The sequence below is a fragment of the Naegleria gruberi genome (genome assembly GCF_000004985.1).
Source record: "Naegleria gruberi genomic scaffold NAEGRscaffold_6, whole genome shotgun sequence".
Lineage (NCBI taxonomy): Eukaryota > Heterolobosea > Eutetramitea > Acrasida > Naegleriidae > Naegleria > Naegleria gruberi.
In genome coordinates this window covers 118,812-140,563 of record NW_003163321.1, presented here as the reverse complement: position 1 = coordinate 140,563, position 21,752 = coordinate 118,812, and the positions used below count along the sequence as shown (strand labels likewise).

General features: G+C 33.2%; 8 protein-coding genes and 2 non-coding genes across 10 annotated transcripts; 3 read left to right on the top strand and 7 right to left on the bottom strand.

Annotated features, from left to right (window-relative positions):
- Positions 1-186: 186 nt before the first annotated feature.
- On the bottom strand, positions 187-3,430 carry NAEGRDRAFT_63204 (uncharacterized protein; the record flags this gene model as incomplete). Its single annotated transcript, XM_002681256.1, has 5 exons — positions 187-502; positions 546-1,053; positions 1,095-1,105; positions 1,151-1,787; positions 1,837-3,430. The coding sequence occupies 5 exons, from the start codon at positions 3,428-3,430 to the stop codon at positions 187-189; spliced, it is 3,066 nt and encodes a 1,021-aa protein (XP_002681302.1).
- Positions 3,431-4,255: 825 nt separating this feature from the next.
- NAEGRDRAFT_t99 lies at positions 4,256-4,336 on the top strand. The gene has a single exon. It is a non-coding gene; the product is annotated as a tRNA-Ser (tRNA).
- An 86-nt stretch (positions 4,337-4,422) lies between these two features.
- On the bottom strand, positions 4,423-5,499 carry NAEGRDRAFT_46302 (uncharacterized protein; the record flags this gene model as incomplete). Its single annotated transcript, XM_002681255.1, has 1 exon — positions 4,423-5,499. One exon carries the CDS (start codon positions 5,497-5,499, stop codon positions 4,423-4,425), a length of 1,077 nt encoding a protein of 358 aa, XP_002681301.1.
- Positions 5,500-5,779: 280 nt separating this feature from the next.
- Positions 5,780-13,118, bottom strand: NAEGRDRAFT_56974 (uncharacterized protein; the record flags this gene model as incomplete). Its single annotated transcript, XM_002681254.1, has 3 exons — positions 5,780-6,583; positions 7,511-7,594; positions 8,829-13,118. The coding sequence occupies 3 exons, from the start codon at positions 13,116-13,118 to the stop codon at positions 5,780-5,782; spliced, it is 5,178 nt and encodes a 1,725-aa protein (XP_002681300.1).
- Positions 8,002-8,074, bottom strand: NAEGRDRAFT_t77. Its single transcript has one exon. It is a non-coding gene; the product is annotated as a tRNA-Phe (tRNA).
- Positions 13,119-14,252: 1,134 nt separating the features above from the next.
- On the top strand, positions 14,253-14,585 carry NAEGRDRAFT_5495 (uncharacterized protein; the record flags this gene model as incomplete). The annotated part of the gene is made up of 1 exon (XM_002681401.2): positions 14,253-14,585. A coding segment is annotated over one exon (333 nt), but the record flags the coding sequence as incomplete, so codon positions are not given.
- Positions 14,586-14,817: 232 nt separating this feature from the next.
- NAEGRDRAFT_63199 (uncharacterized protein) lies at positions 14,818-15,318 on the bottom strand (the record flags this gene model as incomplete). The annotated part of the gene is made up of 1 exon (XM_002681253.1): positions 14,818-15,318. The coding sequence occupies one exon, from the start codon at positions 15,316-15,318 to the stop codon at positions 14,818-14,820; it is 501 nt and encodes a 166-aa protein (XP_002681299.1).
- A 772-nt stretch (positions 15,319-16,090) lies between these two features.
- Positions 16,091-16,459, bottom strand: NAEGRDRAFT_63198 (uncharacterized protein; the record flags this gene model as incomplete). The annotated part of the gene is made up of 1 exon (XM_002681252.1): positions 16,091-16,459. One exon carries the CDS (start codon positions 16,457-16,459, stop codon positions 16,091-16,093), a length of 369 nt encoding a protein of 122 aa, XP_002681298.1.
- Positions 16,460-17,575: 1,116 nt separating this feature from the next.
- On the bottom strand, positions 17,576-18,652 carry NAEGRDRAFT_63197 (uncharacterized protein; the record flags this gene model as incomplete). Its single annotated transcript, XM_002681251.1, has 1 exon — positions 17,576-18,652. One exon carries the CDS (start codon positions 18,650-18,652, stop codon positions 17,576-17,578), a length of 1,077 nt encoding a protein of 358 aa, XP_002681297.1.
- A 670-nt stretch (positions 18,653-19,322) lies between these two features.
- On the top strand, positions 19,323-21,612 carry NAEGRDRAFT_78364 (phosphorylated CTD interacting factor; the record flags this gene model as incomplete). Its single annotated transcript, XM_002681400.1, has 1 exon — positions 19,323-21,612. One exon carries the CDS (start codon positions 19,323-19,325, stop codon positions 21,591-21,593), a length of 2,271 nt encoding a protein of 756 aa, XP_002681446.1. The 3' UTR covers positions 21,594-21,612.
- Between the last annotated feature and the right edge of the window lie 140 nt (positions 21,613-21,752).

The window sequence follows — 21,752 nt, the reverse complement described above, 5'->3', positions numbered from 1 at the left end:
ATAATCATTATTTTTGGTCAGCAGAGTCTAGGGGTTGATAAGGTATTTCATCAAAGTGATTCAGCCAAATATGGCTTATCTTTATCATCAGCAGTCTTATTTAGAAAAAAGCTGGTTATCACATTACTAAACATAATAATTTTCAACTAATTGTGGTTTTCGAAAAAATTTGCAAAATTATTTATTTCAATCCACAACAACAGATTTTGTTCTTTTGACTGCTCTTTGTCTTGTGGAATCTGCTTTTGCTACTTGTTTCATTCTTCTAAAATCAATGTAGTGAGTATCAGAAACATTGACTCTGTCTTTAGAAGCATTATCCCTATATTCTCTGTATGCTTTTTCAATAACGCCACAAGTTGCTTCATCATAACTAATAAAAGTGTTCCTATTTTGCCAAGACCATGTGTAGATTGATTTCAATTTCTTACGTTTAACAGGCGTAAGACCTGTTGCATTAATAGAAGAATAAGCATCCTTGTAAAAGTTATTTGTTGTTGGGCTAAAACCAAGATTAATATGGCAATTATTGCACAACTACTTACTTGAAACTTCCAATTTTTTGTGTGGTTGGCTCAATAACCATCCATTTAACTTCAGCTTCAAGGGTGGAATTGTCACCAGAGGTGTGCAAAACCGAGAATACATCATTCAAAGCACATTCGAAATGAGGTTTCTTTCCCAATTTTTCCATAAAATAAGCAATAACAGACTGGGTTGTTTGATAGTTATGGGATGGGGTTGCTGTTGAACTGTATGGAAGGCAAAGCTGTTTATAATCGTGGTCATTCTCCTGATTTTCAATATTTTCTTCCACAATCGATTTTCTAACATTTTTTGCATATTTGTGAGCTTGTTTGTACAATAAAATCCTTGCCAATCCTGTAACTCTTGAAACATCAGCCTTATGATTGCTAAACCTATAATATCTGTATTTTCTACGATAATAAAATGGGTTTTTACCCTGGGTTAAATATTCATTTTTAATCAGTGATGGATCAAACCCTGGAATTCCTATTCTGAAACCTCTTTTAGCGTACTTTACTAAGCGAGCTATAAATGTTATAAATTAAAATTGAAGGATCATGACTTACTTTCATATGTTCTGAATTGATGATCAGTTAGCAAAAAGGTTAATAAATAAACTTACGTGGACTGACGATCTGGATCTACTAAATTCATTCTATACTTGATAGCCCTTTTGAATCTTGGTAGGGCAAACACTTGATTGCCATCGAATGCAACAGTTACACTATCAATGTCAAAACCACACAATATCTCAGTAATTGATTTGTAAATTCTTAAAATAATTTGAACAGGTCTGATAGGATAGGAGAAATAAAAGGTCACAGCATGTTGAGTTCTGACAATCATAATATCATCAGATATCCCATTCTGGTATGTTCTTGCAGTGTGACTATTCAAATTCTTCTTGAATAGAGTGAAGAGGTATGTGAGTTTTTCTTCTGCTTGTTGTTCAGTAAGCCCATACAAGAAAATATCAATATCACTGTCTTTCCATGCTGTACTTCCAAGTTTGTCGGCCATCTTTTGATTTTCTGTTCTATTGTCAGCAAAACTTGAGGCACCCCACGTTCTATTATAACTAGTTCCACTGTAACCTGCATTGTAGGATTCATTATCTGAATCGGTAAAGCAATTATCTGCGTTAGATGCTTCAGGTACCTCTTCATCAGATGCATCATCTTCATCCCAATTGTGTCTACCTGGATTGGAAGTCTTTTCAGGTGAATCAGAATGGTTCAAAAGGCATGCACAAATACTTCCTATATATATCGAATTGTGTGTTTGTTTAAAATAAAAGCAAATACTAACCTCCAGCTACAGCCATATTTGAAAAGTCAGCATCTTTGAAAATACCATAGGTAACTGCATTGAATTGAGCAATAAATTCATCCTTACTAGAAATAATTTCTGGAATTCTTGGTTCAGCTACATTTCCCTTCCAAGTTAATTCTGAGCATTCTATTTGATCTTCAAAGTTAAAAATTAATGGAATATTCGGATTGGTTGTTTCCTTTTTAAAACCATCTCTAATAGTTTGATTTTCGAAAATATTGATCAAAAATAGGTAAGGATCTTTCAATAATGGATTTTCTCTGTCAGTTGCAAATAATTCTCTAATGTAATCCTCCTCCTCTCTCATTTTGATATTCTCTTTACCTATTGTTTCTATTGGCCAACGTAGTGGATCGAAATAGTCAATCATTTTTCTCAAGTTGAGTGATTTGGCTTCACGATATATTTGCTTCTTCTTGTGTTCTTCACTTGGAATTGAAAATGATCCATTTTGTAAGAATGAGAATATGTACTGATAAACTTCTGGATCTCTATCTATTAAAATTTCATTATTATCCAATTCACCAGAATCCACTCTAGCTAATAAATCATTGAGAATACAATCGGGATGAGCAACAATTTTCTGAATGGAAACAACATGCCTGACGCCTCTTACATTGAACACCAATTCTGGATTGGAGCATGAGGACAATAAATCCTTCTCTCTTTGTAACAATTCTTTTCTTTCCTTTTCAAGTTTTGTTTCCACATCTGAAAAGTATGAATCTGCATTTTCCTTCTCAGTTATAGTAAGAGACATGAAATTCTCAATGTATTCCTGTTCTTTCTGTTCTTTATCGATTGAAACCATACTAGAATCCAATGAGGTTAGTTTCTTGTTTTCACTTCTTTTATCTGATTCAATATCCTTTACAATTGTCTTTACAGCACTTGCTAATTTAGACAAACCAAAAAAGTCAGCCATCTCCAACAATTCATTAAACTTGTCAAGATAATCCTCAGTTCTTTCCTCAAACACACCAATATGAGTAGTAGAACCTGTTCTAATATGTTCCAAAATAATTTGAAAATAATCTGGATTACAATCAAGTGTGATGGCACCTGTAGAATCGGTATCAATACCAAAATTGGAAGATAACATGGTCTTTAGCATATTTTCTCTCTTTTCAATAGTTGCTCTCGAAGTGACGAATATTTTACCTCTCACATTAAATCTAATCATATTTTGCTTTCCCTGTTCTTGAAGTAAATCAATCACTGCTTTTTGTCGGAAAAAGATTTGATAATCAATTTCTTCAACATGAGTAGCAGACGATGATGGAGTAACAGCAGAATTAGGTTCGGAAATGCTCATAGGCTTGTTCAGAATAAACTTTTCCAAATAATCTAATTCCCTCCTCTGACGATCAATTTCTTCCTTCTCCTTCTTCAATTGCAAGAGTTTCGAAATTTTTGCTCTTTCAATCTTTTCCTTCTTATCGACTACATTGGATGGATCGATGGCATGGACGGAAATTTCTTCATCATCAATATTTTCATCATTAGCTTGATGAGCATCTATTGTCGATTCGGAAACTCTCTTGCGCTTGCTCTCTGATGTTGTTAACATTTTTTTTAATTTAAAAAATTTCCACTTTCCACAAGAAAGTTGGTTTTTTGTAACAATCATTTAATAATTAAAAAACATGAAAGATTTACTTCTGTCAATTATTATTATTATTCAACTCGCTGTTTTGAATAATTTTAAAAAATCAAAAGAATTGGATGTTCAAAAAATTGAGGAATTGAATTTACCTAAACCACCATTTGATGGCTCAGTTGCACATCAAGAAACAATTCGCAGTTTATTCGAAAAACACTCGGAATTAATATTAAAGATTGTGGAAAGGGTGAACAAGGAAATTCCAGAACTGGTCAATCAGGGAAAGTTTAATTTTTCTTTCGAGTTAGAATGTTCACATCTTACTCATGTAGTTCTTAATGAAATTAGGTTGGTACTTGTTGCACACTATCAACCCATGAAATATAACGTTGGAATTGATCCTGGGTATTCTCACAAGGCAACACAGTTTGACAGAATTCGAGTCAGTGTCCAATTCTGAAAATTATGAAACTTATGTGAATCTGAGGAAAAATATTCTTCATTACAATATTGCTATTACGAGTTGTATATTTTATACAATGAATGATTTATATTTTGTTGTTGCCTTCTATAGATTATTGATATAAATACTAATGTTAATGGTGGAGTCATTAATATTAACACTTTACAAAGTTTAACAAGTTTGAAGGGCGAGTATTGAGTAAGCTTGCCAAATTGAAAATTCTCAACATTAATCGCAATCCTATTGGTGATATTGGAATTGAATTTATAGAATGTACTGTTAAAAGAGGGAATTATGCAATTTTTTGTAAAGCTCTCCATTAAGGAGAAGCGGTCTTGACCGAGTGGTTAAGGTGATTGACTAGAAATCAATTGGGGAGACCCGCACAGGTTCGAGTCCTGTAGACCGCGATCATTTTACATTCAAAATCAAGTTGCCAATATCATTTAACAGTAGTATTTATGGTTGTTATTGTTTCAACCTATTCAAATGTTAACTAATTCGATTTATTGTTTAATATCATTTGTAACAGTTTTTCATGAACTAGTTCCATTTGAATTAATCTTCCCTGAAGGATAACATTTTCAGTTTTTAAATCCTCATATTCCTTCTTGGGTATTGTTATAGTTTCCAAGTTGATATTATTCTGCTTTGGACTATACACCTTACTCAAAGTTTCTAATGTATTGTCAAAGTTTCGTTTCGAGGTTGTGCTCTTTTTGGGCGAATTTGATAAACTAAACACATTAAAATGATCACCAGGTTCATTATCTAAAAGTATAGACAAATCTGTCCTCTTAGAATCTAATTGCTGTTTTGGAGATTTTAACAAGTTTTCAGTTTCGGATGTTAATGAGACTATTCCTCTACTATTATTACTTGATTTCTTTGGAGAAGTTAAATTGAGCATGTTTAAGGTGGAAGACGATCTTTCTGCACCATGTTCATCGGGTGGAATAAGTTTTGGAATTCTGGGAATTAATTTCCTTAATTTTGCCAATGATGATAAAGTTAATAATTCATCCTCGTTCTCTTCATCATCTTCATCATCGGAATCGTCATCACGTTTACTACTATTATTAATATCATTGCTATTATTTAAATTAAGGTTTTCATCGTTAAAGGCTTTAATTAGGCTCATATTTAAACCCTCATTAGTATTACTATTATTGCTACTAATACTTGTATTATTGTTAGTATTGGAAGATTGCTTAGGAGATGAAGATATTGATGATTCGGAAGGTCCAGGAATATTAAGAGCCAATGAATTCCACCACTCTTCACTAGCATTCTCCCTCTCATCACCAATGGTATTCATATCCTTCATGATATGATGAAGATCCTTCATTTCCAACATGAAGAGTTTATATTCATCATCGGACATGATTTCATTCTGTTGTTGGGAATGTTGAATATTATTATTATTGGTCAATAATTCAGAAGCAGCATTCCCAGCAAGAGTCTGATCGGCCAATGAATGATAATGTTGTGTTTGATTCATTATTGACATGATGGAATTTGTGTTCAACATTGCAGACTTATTAAGGGAAGTTGATGCAGCTTGATTCGTCATGTGAATGCTGTATGAAGAAGGTTTGTACAGTGAGCTATTGGAGGGCCTATTTCTTTTGTGTTTGTTAATAATATATATTAATTGAATCAATATTTCCTGTTTCATTAATACAGTAAATACTGTATTTCACCTTAATTTGGCAAGTAGTTACAATACTCTATTAATTCAAAACTTGGTGCTGAAAAAGAAAAACTGGCACCTCGTATCCATCAAACGATCCAATAGTGAAATGCTTTCGTTTAATGGATTACAATTCATACAAAACTAATAATACTAATAATTAATAGTATCTCTGTGTCTTGAGTGGTTTTCTAATAACCAAATCCAAGAATTTGTGTAAAACTGCAGTGAGAATATTAGCAACAAGATGAGTGGAAAATCCAGCATATATTCCAGATATTCCTTCATTGGTCATTTCTGAAATAATATCACCCATTGCCACTTCAGGATTCATTTGCATTCTCAAAGATAAAGTTGTAAATGGATAGCTAACTAAACCAGCAGCCACTCCAATCATTACTCTCTTCACAAATGGGAAAATTTCCCCAAGAAAAGGATAATAAGAAATTCCAGGAATCACCAATCCATTAAAAACATTACTTCTATTCACAATATTCACCAAATAATTAGCAATTAATTGTGGAATAATTCCTCTAAATAATCCTCCAAACATTCCATTCAAAGTAATAACCTTTCCCAATTCTTCTTTCCATTCTCTAGTATTGGAAAGATCACATCCAACCCTATGAATACCCACCATGATCGGATGAGTAATAATTGTTGCCATCTGATGACCCATCGAGAATTTCATCAACAAGGCTTTCAATCCATGTCCAACAGCAAACATTGTATAACCATGATATAAATTAAATAATTCAGCAGCTTCATCAGGTAGTACTGATAATGATGATCGTGGTGATGGTGATGCAGATGATCCTAGTTTTTGCAAGAGAATGACCATCATTGGAATTTCATCATTCTTATTTAAATTATTTAAATTATTTAATTGATCATGATCAATATTCGATTGCTCAATCCATTGTGTTCTTCGGAGTGGATAAAGAAGACTCTGAACGAGGAAACTCTGTATAAACATTGACATTTTTTTTTATAAATTAAATTTAATAGTTTTTCATTTCCTTTTCCATGCATATTCGTCTACTTTATTAAGCTCCATATATTAAAAAAAGATTATAAACCACATGATTAAGACATGCATTAATAAGGCAGCAACTTGACTCTGAGACATTCTGTTGCAATCAACTACAGCTCTGTGTCTCACACAATGTTGCGAATCGAATGAAAACAACAATTTCTTCATGAAATTGCTACCTGCTTAACCACTGTCTCATATCTTAGAAATGGAAATGTTAAATATTGGAGGAATTCCTCCAATTCTCTCAAAACTAACATAACAAGTTTATATTTCCTAATTGATTAACTTGCAAGAATTTACACAATCCTAATGAAGAATGTTGTTGACAAGTAGTTGCCCAGTAAATCATGAAGCAAATTCCTTCGTGTTTTCGCACAGTGTTGCCGACTGACCGAAAGCAAAGTTATCAGAAACTGTTTTTGTCAATTTTACAAATATCAAAAACCTTTTAAAAAAATCAAACCATGCAAACGAAACAATACACACAAGAGGGTTTAGTATATTACGATTTTGTTGGAGGAATTCGAATGCAAAACTTTACTTTGCCAAGCTTTAGTGAATTTATTGGAAATAATTCAGTTTCGAATAGCCACAATTATGGACATGCTCAGCATGTGGTTCCTAATTCAACTTTCAACATGTGTCACAATGGAGCTTGCATGTCAAGTGGATACGAAGGAAGAAACGAAATGTTGCATGCATATAATAACGTTGCACCAATATTTTACCAAACTAACTGTACATTATCGAATGCACAACAACATGATAGAAATGCAAATGATTCACATATTGACATTTTAAACTCTAGGATTGGTTTATTAGAAACCAAACTAAATACTCAAAGTACAATGTTACGTCAATTAGTTGAGGAAAATCAAACATTGAAGAAACGTAAATTCGAAATCCTTTCAACTGCAGATAACGATCAATTAAACCCACCTAAAAAGAAAGAGAAGGCACAACATACCAACCACAGCTCAACTACATTCAGCCTAATCTCACAAAATGATTTTCTACACAAATATCGAGGAGTAGTGACTGGCAACTGGGAAGAGTTCAAAGTCTCATGGAGATCAAAAGAATATGTCATTCTCAAAGTATTCTGTAATAGAGATGAGGTATTTAATTACTTCTGTCCATTATTCGAAAGTCAATATCCTAATGAAAAATCATATCGATTAGTGCTGGAAAGGGAAGATTACAGAAAGTTGTTTAAGGAAAATAAGAACGTGGAAAAGTTTTATAGACAACATGCTTGGAGAATTTCGATATTTAGTATTGATTTCTTTCATTTTGTTAGAAACAGAAAGCACAAGTACCAATAATAAACTGTAAAAATAAAAATTTGCCGACACCAGGGATCGAACCAGGGACCTTAAGATCTTCAGTCTTACGCTCTCCCAACTGAGCTATGTCGGCTTCTTGGCACTACCTTTCGAGATTCATACATAACACTAATTTGCAACACTCCTTTTTCCAATCAAATATGCACCTAATGTGTCATTTACCATGATTCCATCTTGTTTGGATTTGTAGTAATTTATTTTTGAATTCTTACACCAGTCAATATCATATGTTTCAATTCTTCCTTTGTATAGCAAACTGAAATGTCAACAGTTTTGTGTGATCTATTGATTTGAAGAGTTTTGTAATCATGAGGGATAATATTCAAAGAGAATGATCTTCTGCCCTCCATACCTGCAACAATAGCGTCCAAATAATTTAATAATAATGTTGCCACAAATATATCTTCTTTCAAAAGAGTTCCCAACAAGTTTAAAAATTGCTTTGATGTTTCCTCATTGACATCTCCATCTCTTTCGACATATTGATGAAGAAGTTCATTAACCAAGGATGAAATAGTGTTACAATCACAAGTAAGAGAAATAAGCTCTTGTGCTGTAAATACTTTAAGGAAATTAGCCAAATCATCTCCTAACACACTTCTCAAACCTGTTACAAAACTGTTAGCCATCTCAAACTTGGGTGATCCTTGTGGAATACTAACTCCATCAACAAATGACTGCAGTATTTCTTGGTCTATATTGAGTGGACCCAAATAATATTTGCAAAGAAGACTTGATCCAAGTAAACAACCCATAACAAAGTAACAAGAAGTTATATCTGATTGAAGGACAAGAGTTGGAAGAATACGTTGAAGACGTTCACATACTTGGTTGAAAATAATAATATTCGCTATACCGTGTCTAGTGTTATCATCAAACAGTCCTTCAACTTCTAACATGTAGGAATAGTCATCTGTATGAGTATACTTCATATTGCTAATGTTTTGTCTAAATACAGTGATAGGATTACTTAGGAATTGTTGGTAATTTAAAGGAACTGTTCTCTTGGTCACAACTGGTTTAGACAAGAATAGAGAGCCAGAAGTGCAACTGATTCCTTGATTTTTACCAGCAAAAATGTTCAATTCAGCCACCAAAGCTTTTTTCTTTTCGCCAAGTGGAATAGTATTCTTAATGCATGGAGTTAGCAATAATTTAGAGTTGGAGTTGGAACAATAGAAAAGGGAAAAGTTGGTATTTCTTATGATTGATGATGCTAGTGGAGATTCAAGTAAGAGTTGTATATATTTACAATATGGCATCAGGGAAGAGGTGTTTAAATTCCTCATTGCTACTGAAGAAGGATATTTAAGAACATTTGAATAGGTTTCGGAGAAGGTAGAGATGGAAGAACTGGAATTCAGGTTAGATTTAAGGATTTGGATTAACATATTAAAGGTCTTGAAAAATGTAGTTTCTCCATTACTATCAAATAAATTTGATGATGATAATGAGAGGCTATTTTGATTCAAGAGATCAACTGCATCTGAAAATGTAACTTTCCTTGTGGCTATGCAAACCATTTGGAATAGATCAAAGCAATACTTGTGCAGAGTAATACTTGTGTTTTTGATGTTTGAATTTTCTAGTTTTTGGCGTAACCTATCTAAATCATGTTGAAGTTGTGAGTTTTGTAATTGTTGAGCAACTTGCCCAAGGTATGTCTCCCAAGTGTTTGAGCGTTTGATTAAAAATCTGCACAGCAATACTAACAAATCAACATAGGTTTCATTGTTAGCCAATCTGTTAATACTAGCTTTAAACAAATCAAAGAAAATCTCTTGATTAATATTTGAATTTTCAGAAAGACCCTCTACGGCACCAATTAACCAAGTGGTAGGTTTTAGAGGTAGATTCTTGTCTGACGACAAGTCACTAATGAGCTCTAATACTATACTGCCCAAATGAGGACTTAATACATCCCTTCTGTAGTAATCAGCTTTGTAAACAATAACTTCAGATAAAGGTAGTGTAAATTCTCTTAATTCTTTCCTTATTAAAATTTCTGGGTGCTTTTGCAGAATCCAGTATCTTGCAAGGTAAAGCAACATATTGTCTGTACTTTCAATAATATTACCCCATAGAATTTCTTGTGCTGATTGCTTGGCTGCTGATCTAAAGTAAGTTGCAATGACATCATAGTACGAGTTGAAATCTTGAGTATCATTTGGGTTGAATTGTCGAAGCCCCTGTTCCAAAATCATCTTGAATGTAGTACTATAATCAGTATTATTAATTAAAATATCTGGATTAACCAATGAATGCTCATATGCCAACTTGAGGATACTAGATCTGAACATGTAATATAATAAAGAATCTGAGGAATAATCAACCTTGTGATGAAGTAGTAGCTCCATAATATCAGGCCTACTTGCTATTACTTTTGCACACTCTTTGGAAGAAAATATACTAGGGTTTGAGAGAATAATCAATCTACTGTCAAAAGATAGTCTTCTACCTGGCTCTGTAAAATAGCTCTTTAAAGTTGTTATTGCATGGGATATTAATGCACTAGTCATGCTAGAATCCTTGAGGCCAGTATTTAAAATATCTTCATAAAACCATAGCATGCTGTCTTGGGATTTAGACAGACTTGTCATACTATTTTTAAACATCTCTTGGTCACCAGTCATTCTATCAAAATAAATTCGTACAGCAGCCTCCATTACACACCTCATCACAATGTTTCTATAATATGGGCTATTCAATTTTTGAATTATCTCTCTAATCTTGTTTTCTGTGTGAGCATTTGTATATCTGGCATGAATGTTCAAAAGCTTGAAAATAATACTCTGGAAAACCTCAATACCACAAGACTCTAAGTTGAACACCAACGAAACGTCTCTGTGGGGAAACCCTAAAAAAACATGAGCGTTAATTGTTCTAATATTTTCATCCAACAGATAATCGAGATGTCTTGAAAATGAATGAGCCAAACTCGTAAGTCTAAACATTTCGGTAAAATGATTTTTCTTTTGGAAAATGGCCTCGAATACATCATTCTCCTGGGCGTAATACTCTATTGTATGTCCCTCTTCTATTGTTTTGTAGTAGCCGTTAAGTGTAGAAATTTGCATTAATTGGTCTGTGTGTTGTAAAACATCTTTCAAAAGGTTCTTCAAATCCTTAGGGCTGACTGAGTTGTAGTCGTTAGTATTTTTCTTGTATGAAATTGTGTTTTCTACTTCTTGATGTATTCTACGCAATGTATCTGTAGAAGTTGGGCTACAGTGCAAGAATAAAATCCTCAAAACAGAGCACAATGAAAAGAGAATGATTTGTCTCTTGCCATGATCATTGCAAAGATTTTCAATCCAAGGATACTTTTCTTCTCTGTAGTAGTCGTGTAGAAACATTTCAAAATAAATTTGATCAATATGCTCAATAGTTCGTGTGTCTTCTGGGAAGATTCTTGAAAACATTGTAGATGGATCTTCCTGAAAGCTAGAACAAAAACTATCTTTTGAATCAGAACAATCTGAAATGCTCATCTTCTCGAATAATTCACTTGTGCTGCTGGTGTCAATATCTTGAATACTTTTTTTAACCTTTCCCAAATGAAGGCTCATTGACCTAAATTTCCAGTCTGCTGGTAATTGAATTGGACTGTTCAATAAACCAAAAGCGATATTAATTTGAACAGGTTGCATATGCGAAATCAAATCCTCATGCACTGATGAAACTTTTTCCATATAAGCACGTGTAGAGTTCTCCATTTCAACCCATAAGTCTGATTCAATGTCATTATAATATGTAGTTCTATAACGTTCCAGAACCTGTGGTATGACTTTCAAGCATTCAAAATAACGCAGATCATGTACAATAAAAGCCAAAGATAAATTTTTTGAATTCAAATTCTGAACCATTTCTGTTGACAAAATAAAGAAATCTTTGATGAAATTAAATCTACTCAAGTTATGATGACGAACGAAATTGTTTACATCGTGGTTTCTATCAATCCAGCAGTGATAAAAATGCATAATACGTAAAAAATACTGAGCAGCTGAAGACACGGAGTGTTTGATGTCTTCTTCCTTATCAGTTCTCTCTGAGAAAATTCGTTTTAAATTCATTATAGAAGCAGCCTCTCCTTCTTTTACAATAAGGAAATCTAATGTTAACATATGGGGCAGTTCATCTGGAATACCATTTGATGTAATATAGTTCAGTATTTGGTCATTAGCCTCAGATAATTTCATCCAATTCAAATTGAGTAAGTTTCTGTCAAATAAATTGTAAAGATATTTCATGGCTGTCTTGGATACTTTTTCTTTCACACCATTTGAACCATTATTTCTGCTCATCATAAACCTCCTCATAGTTTCAAATAGCCTTTTCAAATCCTTTGTAATAAGGAAAGGTATTTCTTCATACATTAGTAATTTTCCCTTCCAAGTATCTAGTAATTTAAATGTTGAGTTTTTTTCGTAGTACTCTAATGTGATCGCAAGAATTTTTGTGATTATTGCACCTGTGTTTCGTTTGTGGAGTTTTGCTTTTAAAATGTTGGTGGGTATGAATTCGGAGAATATTGAAGCAGCTGGAGATGTATTCTTTTCTGGTAACATTAATGTTCCATAAGTTAAAACCTCCATCACTAATTGAGGAGCACAGGTAGCAATAGCAAACTTGTGCGTAATGTACAATATTATCATTTGTTGTTCAAGAGTTACATTATTCTTGTCAAAACACCTTCTCAGCTCTATTAATAGTTTATCCACTGTGGCATAATTTTGCAAGTAGTGTTTTCTCAAACTTTTAAGAGTCCAAGTATTAACATAGGTTTTGATAGTATTTAGTGCTTCTGAAATTATTTGCTGTTCTTTCTGTGGATCTGTAGTTGGTAGTGGAGTATGAGAAAGTTGTTGGTTGAAAAAGAATTGATGCTGAGAGGATTGTTGTGAGGAAAAAGGATTGATGAGTTGCCCAAGAGCTATTATTAAAGGATCGATGTATTGATCGAAAGAATAATTTCCCAAAGGAATAGTAGAAGATGCATCCTCTAATTCATTAAAGAAAGTTTCACCATCAATTGTGTAGAGTGTTTGGTTAATAGAGTGTTCTAATATACATTTGCGCTCTGCTGGCTCGTTTTTTGGTTTAAAAGGATTGAACATGATGTTTTGCTATGAAATAATACTAGAAAGAGTAGTAATATTATCAAATTATTTCTATCTACAATAAAAACCAATATTTTGATGATGATTCCCTAAATGTTATTGAGGTAGTGTTGATAATTATCAATTTAATCAAATTGTTTGACTCCTCTCAATATAAACAAGTTGTTGTCCAAGTTTAATAACCAACAATTATCAACTGCGCGATGAAGAGAGAGAATTGATGTTTGCGGGATTTGATGAGTTTGATTGGCAAATATTTTTTCAAAACATTAACTGGAGTTTATGCAGCACACAAGTAATTTTGCGCAAGCGACCACATGCGCGACACATCTCAAAAAAAAGCTTTTTTTCTCTGGCGATAGAATATCGCGTATTTTCTCAAATCTATCGATGGAAATAAGAAAATTTTGTATTTAAATTGTTTTGCTAGGATATAACAGGTCCATTGCTGATGACAAATATTACAAGATAATATATTACCAAGTATCTAGATCCTTAGCTTCCTAGATTGTTGTGGTTAAAATTTTGTTTGAACTTATGAAAAAAATGTCTGAAACTCCTGCTTCCATGATTGGTGTCAAAATCACCAGCAGTATTTACATGGCAAACCATCATTCCGTGGCTGTTGTTGGCTTGTCAGAAATTGATAGTACATTAGCTAAGAATTTAAAGGAACACTCCATCACTCATGTCCTTTCTTTGGTTCATGATAAACCAATAGTAAATGAACAAACACCAAATAGTAATAATACTAAAAAACAACATGATATTATTCATTGTCTTCTCTCGTATGGAAGTATTGTTGGCTCTTTGGAAACAACAGAATCTGTGCCTGATTTTATGGAAGGCTGTTTAAATTTTCTTGTTCAAGCCTTCAAGTGTAAAACCGATGATAAACCATTTGGAATTTTAATAAGAACTGACTATGAGACTGATTATAGCCCTTGTGTAGTTGCTTTGGCTTTTTACTTAACCGAGGAGAAGAAGCTAACAATTGAAAAGAGTATTGAATTTATTCATGAAAGATTGAGACCTGAAAATCTTGAGGAAAGTCTTCATGATTGGCTTTCTCCAATCTTTGTTGAACAATTGAGATTTTACATTAACGAAAAGAAGGAAGCCAATGCCGAATACTATTGTCAAATTTGTAGATTGAAATTATTCTCAACAGGTGAATTGATTGAACATTCTCCTTCGGAGAAGAGAGGACTCAAAGATTTTGAATATAAGAAATTGAGAAAGGATGCCAAGAGAGGAGTTTCAAAGACTTCAAAGAATTGTACTTCTCTCTATTTGGGAGAAAAGATAGATTGGATGGGTTCAATGGATGGCGATGAAGGAAGAATTTTCTGTAAATGTGGACACAGAGTTGGAGCTTACAAGTGGAGTGGATCTCAATGTTCTTGTGGTATTTGGGTTTCTCCATCCATTCAAATTCAAATGTCTCGAGTTGATAAGAAATGAAAATTCTAATTTATTGTACAATAAGGCGTTCACTGCTTGATGATGGTTTCCAAGATATTGATCTTTTTTGAATTCTGATAATTGAACAATTGACAATGACGAGAATGACTATTTTCCTAACTTTCCAGTTCTTATTAGGCCACCATCACTTCAGACTTAATAAATTTGAAGTAGTAAAGGAGTGTGTTTAGGATAAGAATGTTGAGAGAAATATTGAAAATTGTAAAAAGTATTATTTCTTGGAAATTCTATTGATTTGGGGTGGTGGTACAAGAGTCGTGTTGATATTATTAGGAATAATAAATGGTCTTGGAGGAGCCATGGAACCAACAAGCCTTGGAATATTCTTGATTGGATTTGGTGAGTAAGCAACACAATTTCCTTGAGTGATTTGTGTCTTGAAATTTGACATATCATCGACTAGATAAACATCCTTCTGACATACTTCGCAAAACTTCCTATCATTGTGAGAGAACATTGTGTTCAAAGTGTCATATTCCAGTGGACATTTGTAAATCCATTCACAATTTTCAATGTATTGCTGATCTTCTACTGTTTTGGTGAATTGTGGAGTTTCAATTTTAATGTGTTGTGGTTTCCCAAGGTTTATGTATTGAATTCTTCTCCTCAAAACGTGTAAATAATTTTTAACATTCAGCTTTTCACCAAATTTGGGGAAATAATGAAAAACTAAAGGTTTCCAAATCAAAGTTTGAATTCTTTCAAAATCCATTATTTCATCTGTTTCATATTCAACATTCTTTGATTGTTTATCCTTCAAATTTCTATTAAAAAATAGGTTAAATGTATTCGAATCTGCCTGAGCGAAACTATTCAAATCCTTCAACTCTAAAAACTGCCCATAAACAGCAATCTCCTCAAGAAAGATATTAGAAAGTGGCTCTCTAATACCAACACTTTTTTTATCTGATTCAGTAGTATGTTCGATTTTCTTTCAAAATCTTGATGGATAGTAAATGTTACTCAACCTGTCACTTATCAACAAGAATTACTATAATAAAAAAGGAAGAACTTTACAGAACATGAAAAATTACATGATGGAATTTTCAACCAGGTGGAGGTGGTGGTAATGGTGGAGGAATAGGTGGTGCAATATATCCCAACATTACTGGTATCATTGGTTTAGTTGAGTAAGCAACACAATTTCCTTTCATTAAGTTGGATTTCATTTCAATCATGTTATGAACCAAATGCACCTCTCTATTACAAACATTACAATGAGAAAGATTTAATTCTTGTGGATCAGCTTTTAGAGATTTGAATGACAGCGGGCATTTGTAAATCCATTCACAATTTTCAATAAATTTCTGATCTTCAACTGTTTTGGCAAAGGATGGAGTGGGAATTTGGAATGAGTGAGATGATTTGTTTTTGTGGATTTTAATGTGCCTTAATCTACGTTGTAAAACATGAATCCAATTTTTTACATTTAACTGTTTTCCAAAATTGGGAAAATGACGAAAAACAAGAGGTTTCCAAATTAATTATTGAATCCTTTCAAAATCTGAATTTTCGTCCAATACATAATTGATAGGTTTTGTTTCATTAACTTGTCTATTAAATAATAATTTCAATAAATTCGAGTCAACTCGAGCAAAAGAATTTAAATTTTTCAAATCCAAATATTCAGCAATATGAATTGAAATTTCATCAAGAAAAAGATCAGAAGATGTCTTGACAATAATACATGTAGAATTAGATTTCTTGATGGTAGTACTTTCCACTACTGTTTCCGATGTGGAAATTAAACTTTCCGATATCGACTTTGAAACAACTTGTGAAATATCATCCGCAGCTTCTTGTTGGTTATTCCTACTAGGTGATTGTTTCATCCAACCAATCAATCGAGGCATTTTTTTGTAAAAAGATTGTATCAATTTGATCCCAACTGTAAATAATTTACAACTACAGTAATATAAAATGTTCACACTTCATGTTCGAAGGAAGAATTTCATTGATCTTACTTGGTGTGTTTTTGTATGTCTAAGACAATGGAGAATGGAGAATGGAGAATAGGAAGAGAAATAAGAGTCACAAAACAAGTTTGTTGGTGATGACGATATTGGTGTGTGGATATTAAGTAACGGAGTTATAAGGGATTTTGAGCATGTACTTAATTGTTTGTCCACTCTATCCCATGTTGAGATCAAGGGAATCTTTCTCAGAAAGGAAGTTGCTGCGTGGCCTTCTTCGAAACCAACCTGGAACAGTCCAATGTGGTGCAATGTTGATTTCATTCCACAAAAAAAACATCATACAGGTCATAATGCAAATCGTCTTTTGCGTGTTAGGACTTGTGTTTAGTTCGTTTCACTTCTTTGAATTAGAAGATATTGAGATTAGTCTACAATCAGATACAACATCATGGTGTATTAATGGTTGGGAATGTGAATGTTGTTTAGAGAGAGGCCATGAGGACTTTCGATTGCTTGATATACACCTTCAATACATGATGAAAATCGACAGCTTTCTTACAGAAAGCATTCGAGAATTGATTGAAATCGTTATGAGGTGATCCTTTCGAATAGTTTCAAGTCAGAATTGTATGTTTACTCATACATTTCTGAAACGGCTTTAAGCATTAGAGATAGTTTGCAATAAATTTCCAATTTAGTCAGAGGAGTAATTGGGAAAGCAGAAGTTGGATTTCAAAATGAGTCCTACCGAGAACATCCAATTAACAGAATCTGAAATTGGATATCTTTAATCCTTCCGAATGGAATACGTGTCTTTTGAATACGGAATAAAGATATTGTCGTGATCTCCATTGTTATAGAATTCATTGAAGACAATTTTTAATTGAAAAGAATCCAGTAATTAATTTGCCTCAATAAACAGGATTCAATTCTATCCTATAGAATAAAGGTTGTAATATATTTCTAGTTATCATATTTTGGTTGACTGTCTATCACTAATCACTAGAGTTCATTAAAAGTGATTTTATGTACAATTTTAATTTACAAAATAAATTATTCTTCCTTTTGCTTGGCTCCAGTAATCTTTCCAATAATAATTTTAGAGATGGCAATCCACCACAAACATTGAACTCCATAATAAAGAATTGGGAAAACAAAGGATGAAATGAGTGCAGTGCTGTCAACTTGTAATACTGGGAAGAGAACAGATCTGTGGAATTGTGACCAAAACACAAAATACATCAATACGCCATTGTAAAGAATTCTTGAAACAAAGAATGTGACTACAAAGCAAGCTTGATTCAAGTGATACCACCATTTGCTGGTTTGTTCCCACTGTCTAGCATAATATCTCACATGTAAGAATGGTGTACTAATTTCATTAATCTCGAATGAAATGATCAAAAAGCTTCCAACATTGATCGAGAAGAAGTAAACGTAAGCCAAGCAACTGATATAGTGATGAAGCAAATCCAAACTGAATGCTTGCTTAATCATGACACCAAGAACATGTGAAAGGGAATTTTGATCGTTCGGAGAGAATGGATGAAAGTGATTGAAAAAGTAAAATGTCAAATCAGCAATAAAGTATCCCAATGTAATTGCCAAGAACCAATGTCTAGTTTTGAAAATCTCCAAATCGAATGGTTGATTGTATGCATTTTGCAATGCAAAATTCAACAAATCCATTCCATAAATATGAATAGTACAATAATATGATCCAACAGTTGCAATAATGGCATGAGCAAAGCTTAGGGCAACTTGACTGTGATGTGCCTTTTCGTATGGTGTAACACTCTTTTGAAAATATTCAACATAACTCTTTCCAAGCAACTTTAACAAGCTCGGAACAATAATCATTCTCAACACCAAATAAGATATTGTGAAAGCAATATATGAATACAAAGTTGTCCTAATATAAATATCATAAACATCAGTATGAATTTCAAGTTCTGGTTTAATCATGGCAATCAGCTTGGTTCTTTCCTCTGGAATGGAAAAGAAGGATTCCTTTTCTCTTCCCTCAAAAAGTAGAGCCACACTATGATTTAGAACCTTGTAATGATCATGATGATGCCCATGTGGATGAATAAACTCTCCTCCACTCTGTGCCATCACTCCTCCGATCATTGCCATCATCAAACAACAAATAATTCCCAAATAATAATAATTAATATTATTAAAAAACCTTCTTATTCTGAAACGATTCAACATGTTTCTCACTCTATATTTATGTATATTATGTACAATAACCGATCTATATATATTTTAAATAATTTAAAAAACAACAATAACAATGAAAATAACAAGAATAAAGGGAAATCCTAGAAACACAATCCCTCCTCAGATGCAGATCTTCCTCGATGTAAATCTCTTGTCGGAGATGAAACTCTATTTTTTTAAGATGATAAATCAAAGTCGTGCATGAAATGATGATCGCTGTACAATGTATTAATAGTTTAAAATTGAAGATTTTTGGAAGTGTCTTTACAATGGAAGTTCTTGAAATGGACGGTAAATCAAAGGTTTGTTGGTTGTTCCTTATTGTGGGATGAAATTCTAGATTGAGGTAGTTCCAAATTGAGGATGAATGGTAAAATTTGAGGATTTTCATTAAGGTTTTACAATAAATTCTGAGAGATCTTTCAAATCTTTTAGAATTGTTGTATCTGAATGCTATTCATGTTATCAATTGTTATGAATTCCGATCTCATCTAAACTTTACAAAATGAAATAATTAAAAATAATAAAAATAATTCGTGATGAGCTAAAAAAAGACTTTGACAACATTTTAAAAAATATGAGTAATAATCACCACCAAAATCCATACTACAACAATAATTCTTCTGGTGGTTCGGGTCGTCCTCCACATCACCATCATCCACAACAACAACAACAGCAACAATATGGCTATGTAGGAGCTCAAGGAGGCAATAATTATTACTACAATCCAAATCCTCCACCACCACAACAGCATGTTCGTGATTTTGAGCAAGCTTACGGAGGCCATTATACACCACCTGCTGCAAGACCTTCACCCCAGATGGGTCATTATGGAAATGTAAATAATCATCCTCCTCCACCTCAACAATATGGTGGTTATTATGCTCCTCCACGGGATAATCAATATTCTAGTAGGGATAATAATCAATATTATCAACAACCATCGAGTAATAGTTATAGTAATAGATCCTATCATGATAATTATTCACGTTCATCAGATAGAAATGATAGGAATGATAGAAACGATAATAGAAAGAGACGTGATTACGACAATAGAAATGATAATAGAAATGAAAATAGAAATGATTATAGACCACGTAATGATCGTAATGATCGTTCTAATAGTAATAATTATGATAGATCAAAGAATAGAAAATACAATAACAACAACCAATCATCATATAACAAGGCCATTCCTCAAGGATTAGATTCCAACACTTTAAATATTAAAGCTCATGATGACAAGGTTCCTCTCAGAAATAATATTCCGATTTGGAATTTTTCTCATCAATATACTGACACGGATATGAAATCTAATGGTGATGAGCAACGTAAACGATTCTTTGAAACAGCTGAGAAGGAAGGTACCAGTAATGCTCCTTTTGCATCCTTTATTGAATATCATAGATTCAAAAAAATCAAAGAGTTGAGAAATCTCTATGAGGATGATGTGAAAGAATTACTTTTTGGTTTGGAAGCACCTAAAGAATCTCTGAATAGATGGCTCTTTGAACAATTATCCTCTGTTAACAATCAACTAGTTGATGAAAATGGAACAGCAGTTGTGGAAAAGCAATCAACACATGATTCACTCTTAAAGAGACCTGAATTTGCCATTGAAAGTCCTGTTTTAAAGGCAGAAATCTATTCTGAAATTCCAAGTAGACTCAGATGCAGAGGAATTGCTCAAGCCTCAAAATCTCTTGACAGCTATTATATGAATGGATTGGATTGGTTACAAAAAATCAAGAGGTTCTTTGCAGAATTAGATACAACAAATGATACTGGAAGAGAAATTTGTGAAAAGATTGGACAAGAATTGAAAGAATTGAAAGAATTTTTGGATCAAAATTCTAGGCATAAATTTGACTTGGCAACCCTTGAGCAAAAGCAAAAGGACTTGACAAGCAATTGTACATCACTCTTCAAGGATGCCCTTAAGGAACGAGTAGATGAGGTTTGTGCTCGTCTCGTTGAACATTCCAAGAAGATTACACAAGAATTGGATGAACTCATCTCAACTAGGAAACCACTCTCTGAAAGTGAATGGTTAATTAAATTAGAATATATTGAGAATGATTCTGAACCACTCTGTATAGTAGAATTGTATAGTGAAGGAACTGTTGTTGATTCATTTAAATTGAACTTGGTACATTTTAACAAGTTGAGATTGCTCTATCAAAAGCACAATCAAGAAATTGATCCAGATTTAAAGATTTTCCCATATAGACTCTATGCATTATTGAGAAGATATCAAACCTTTTTTGGTGATTCTGAGAGTGAAGAAGGTGCAAATTTCCATGCAGCTTTACCTGAGAAGGGATTTGAATTTCTCTATAAGGAATTCAATGTTTGTCACGAATGCTTTGCTTCCCCAATTAATTGTTACTTTAGCTCATTTTGCAGTGCTTTCCCTGATACGGATGTTTATTTTGGATCGAGAGGATCATTCTTTGAATTTAGACCTACTCAAGGTTTCTTTGAATGTGGACCTCCATATACACTGGAAGTCATGAACAAGACTGCAGAATACTGCTTACAATTATTGAAAGCCTCAGACGAACCTCTTTCTTTTGCAGTATTCGTACCAGAGTGGACTGATACAGAGTATGGCAGAATGCTTCATCCAGATTCGACACCACTCTGTACGGGTCACTTATTAGCCGAGCAAGGAAAACACGAATATGTCATTGGTATGCAACACTTTAAAGAGAATGAGAAACGTTATTGGACTCTGCCATTCCCAACTCATGTCTACTTTTTACAAAATGAAAAGGGAAAGGAAAAATGGCCAATTACACCTCAACTCATTGAAAGATACAAGAAGGTTATGGAAATTAGTCAATAAAATTTTGGATGAGTTTGAAAGAAATATACGAAAGTAGAGGAAGTCGGCTTTGTGATTTATTGAATAATCTTCTTGAGATGCTTAATGCATTCCAAGAAAGAAGCAATACGCGTAACCCACACAAGCTCTAATGACGACAAATCCGCAACCAATCATCGG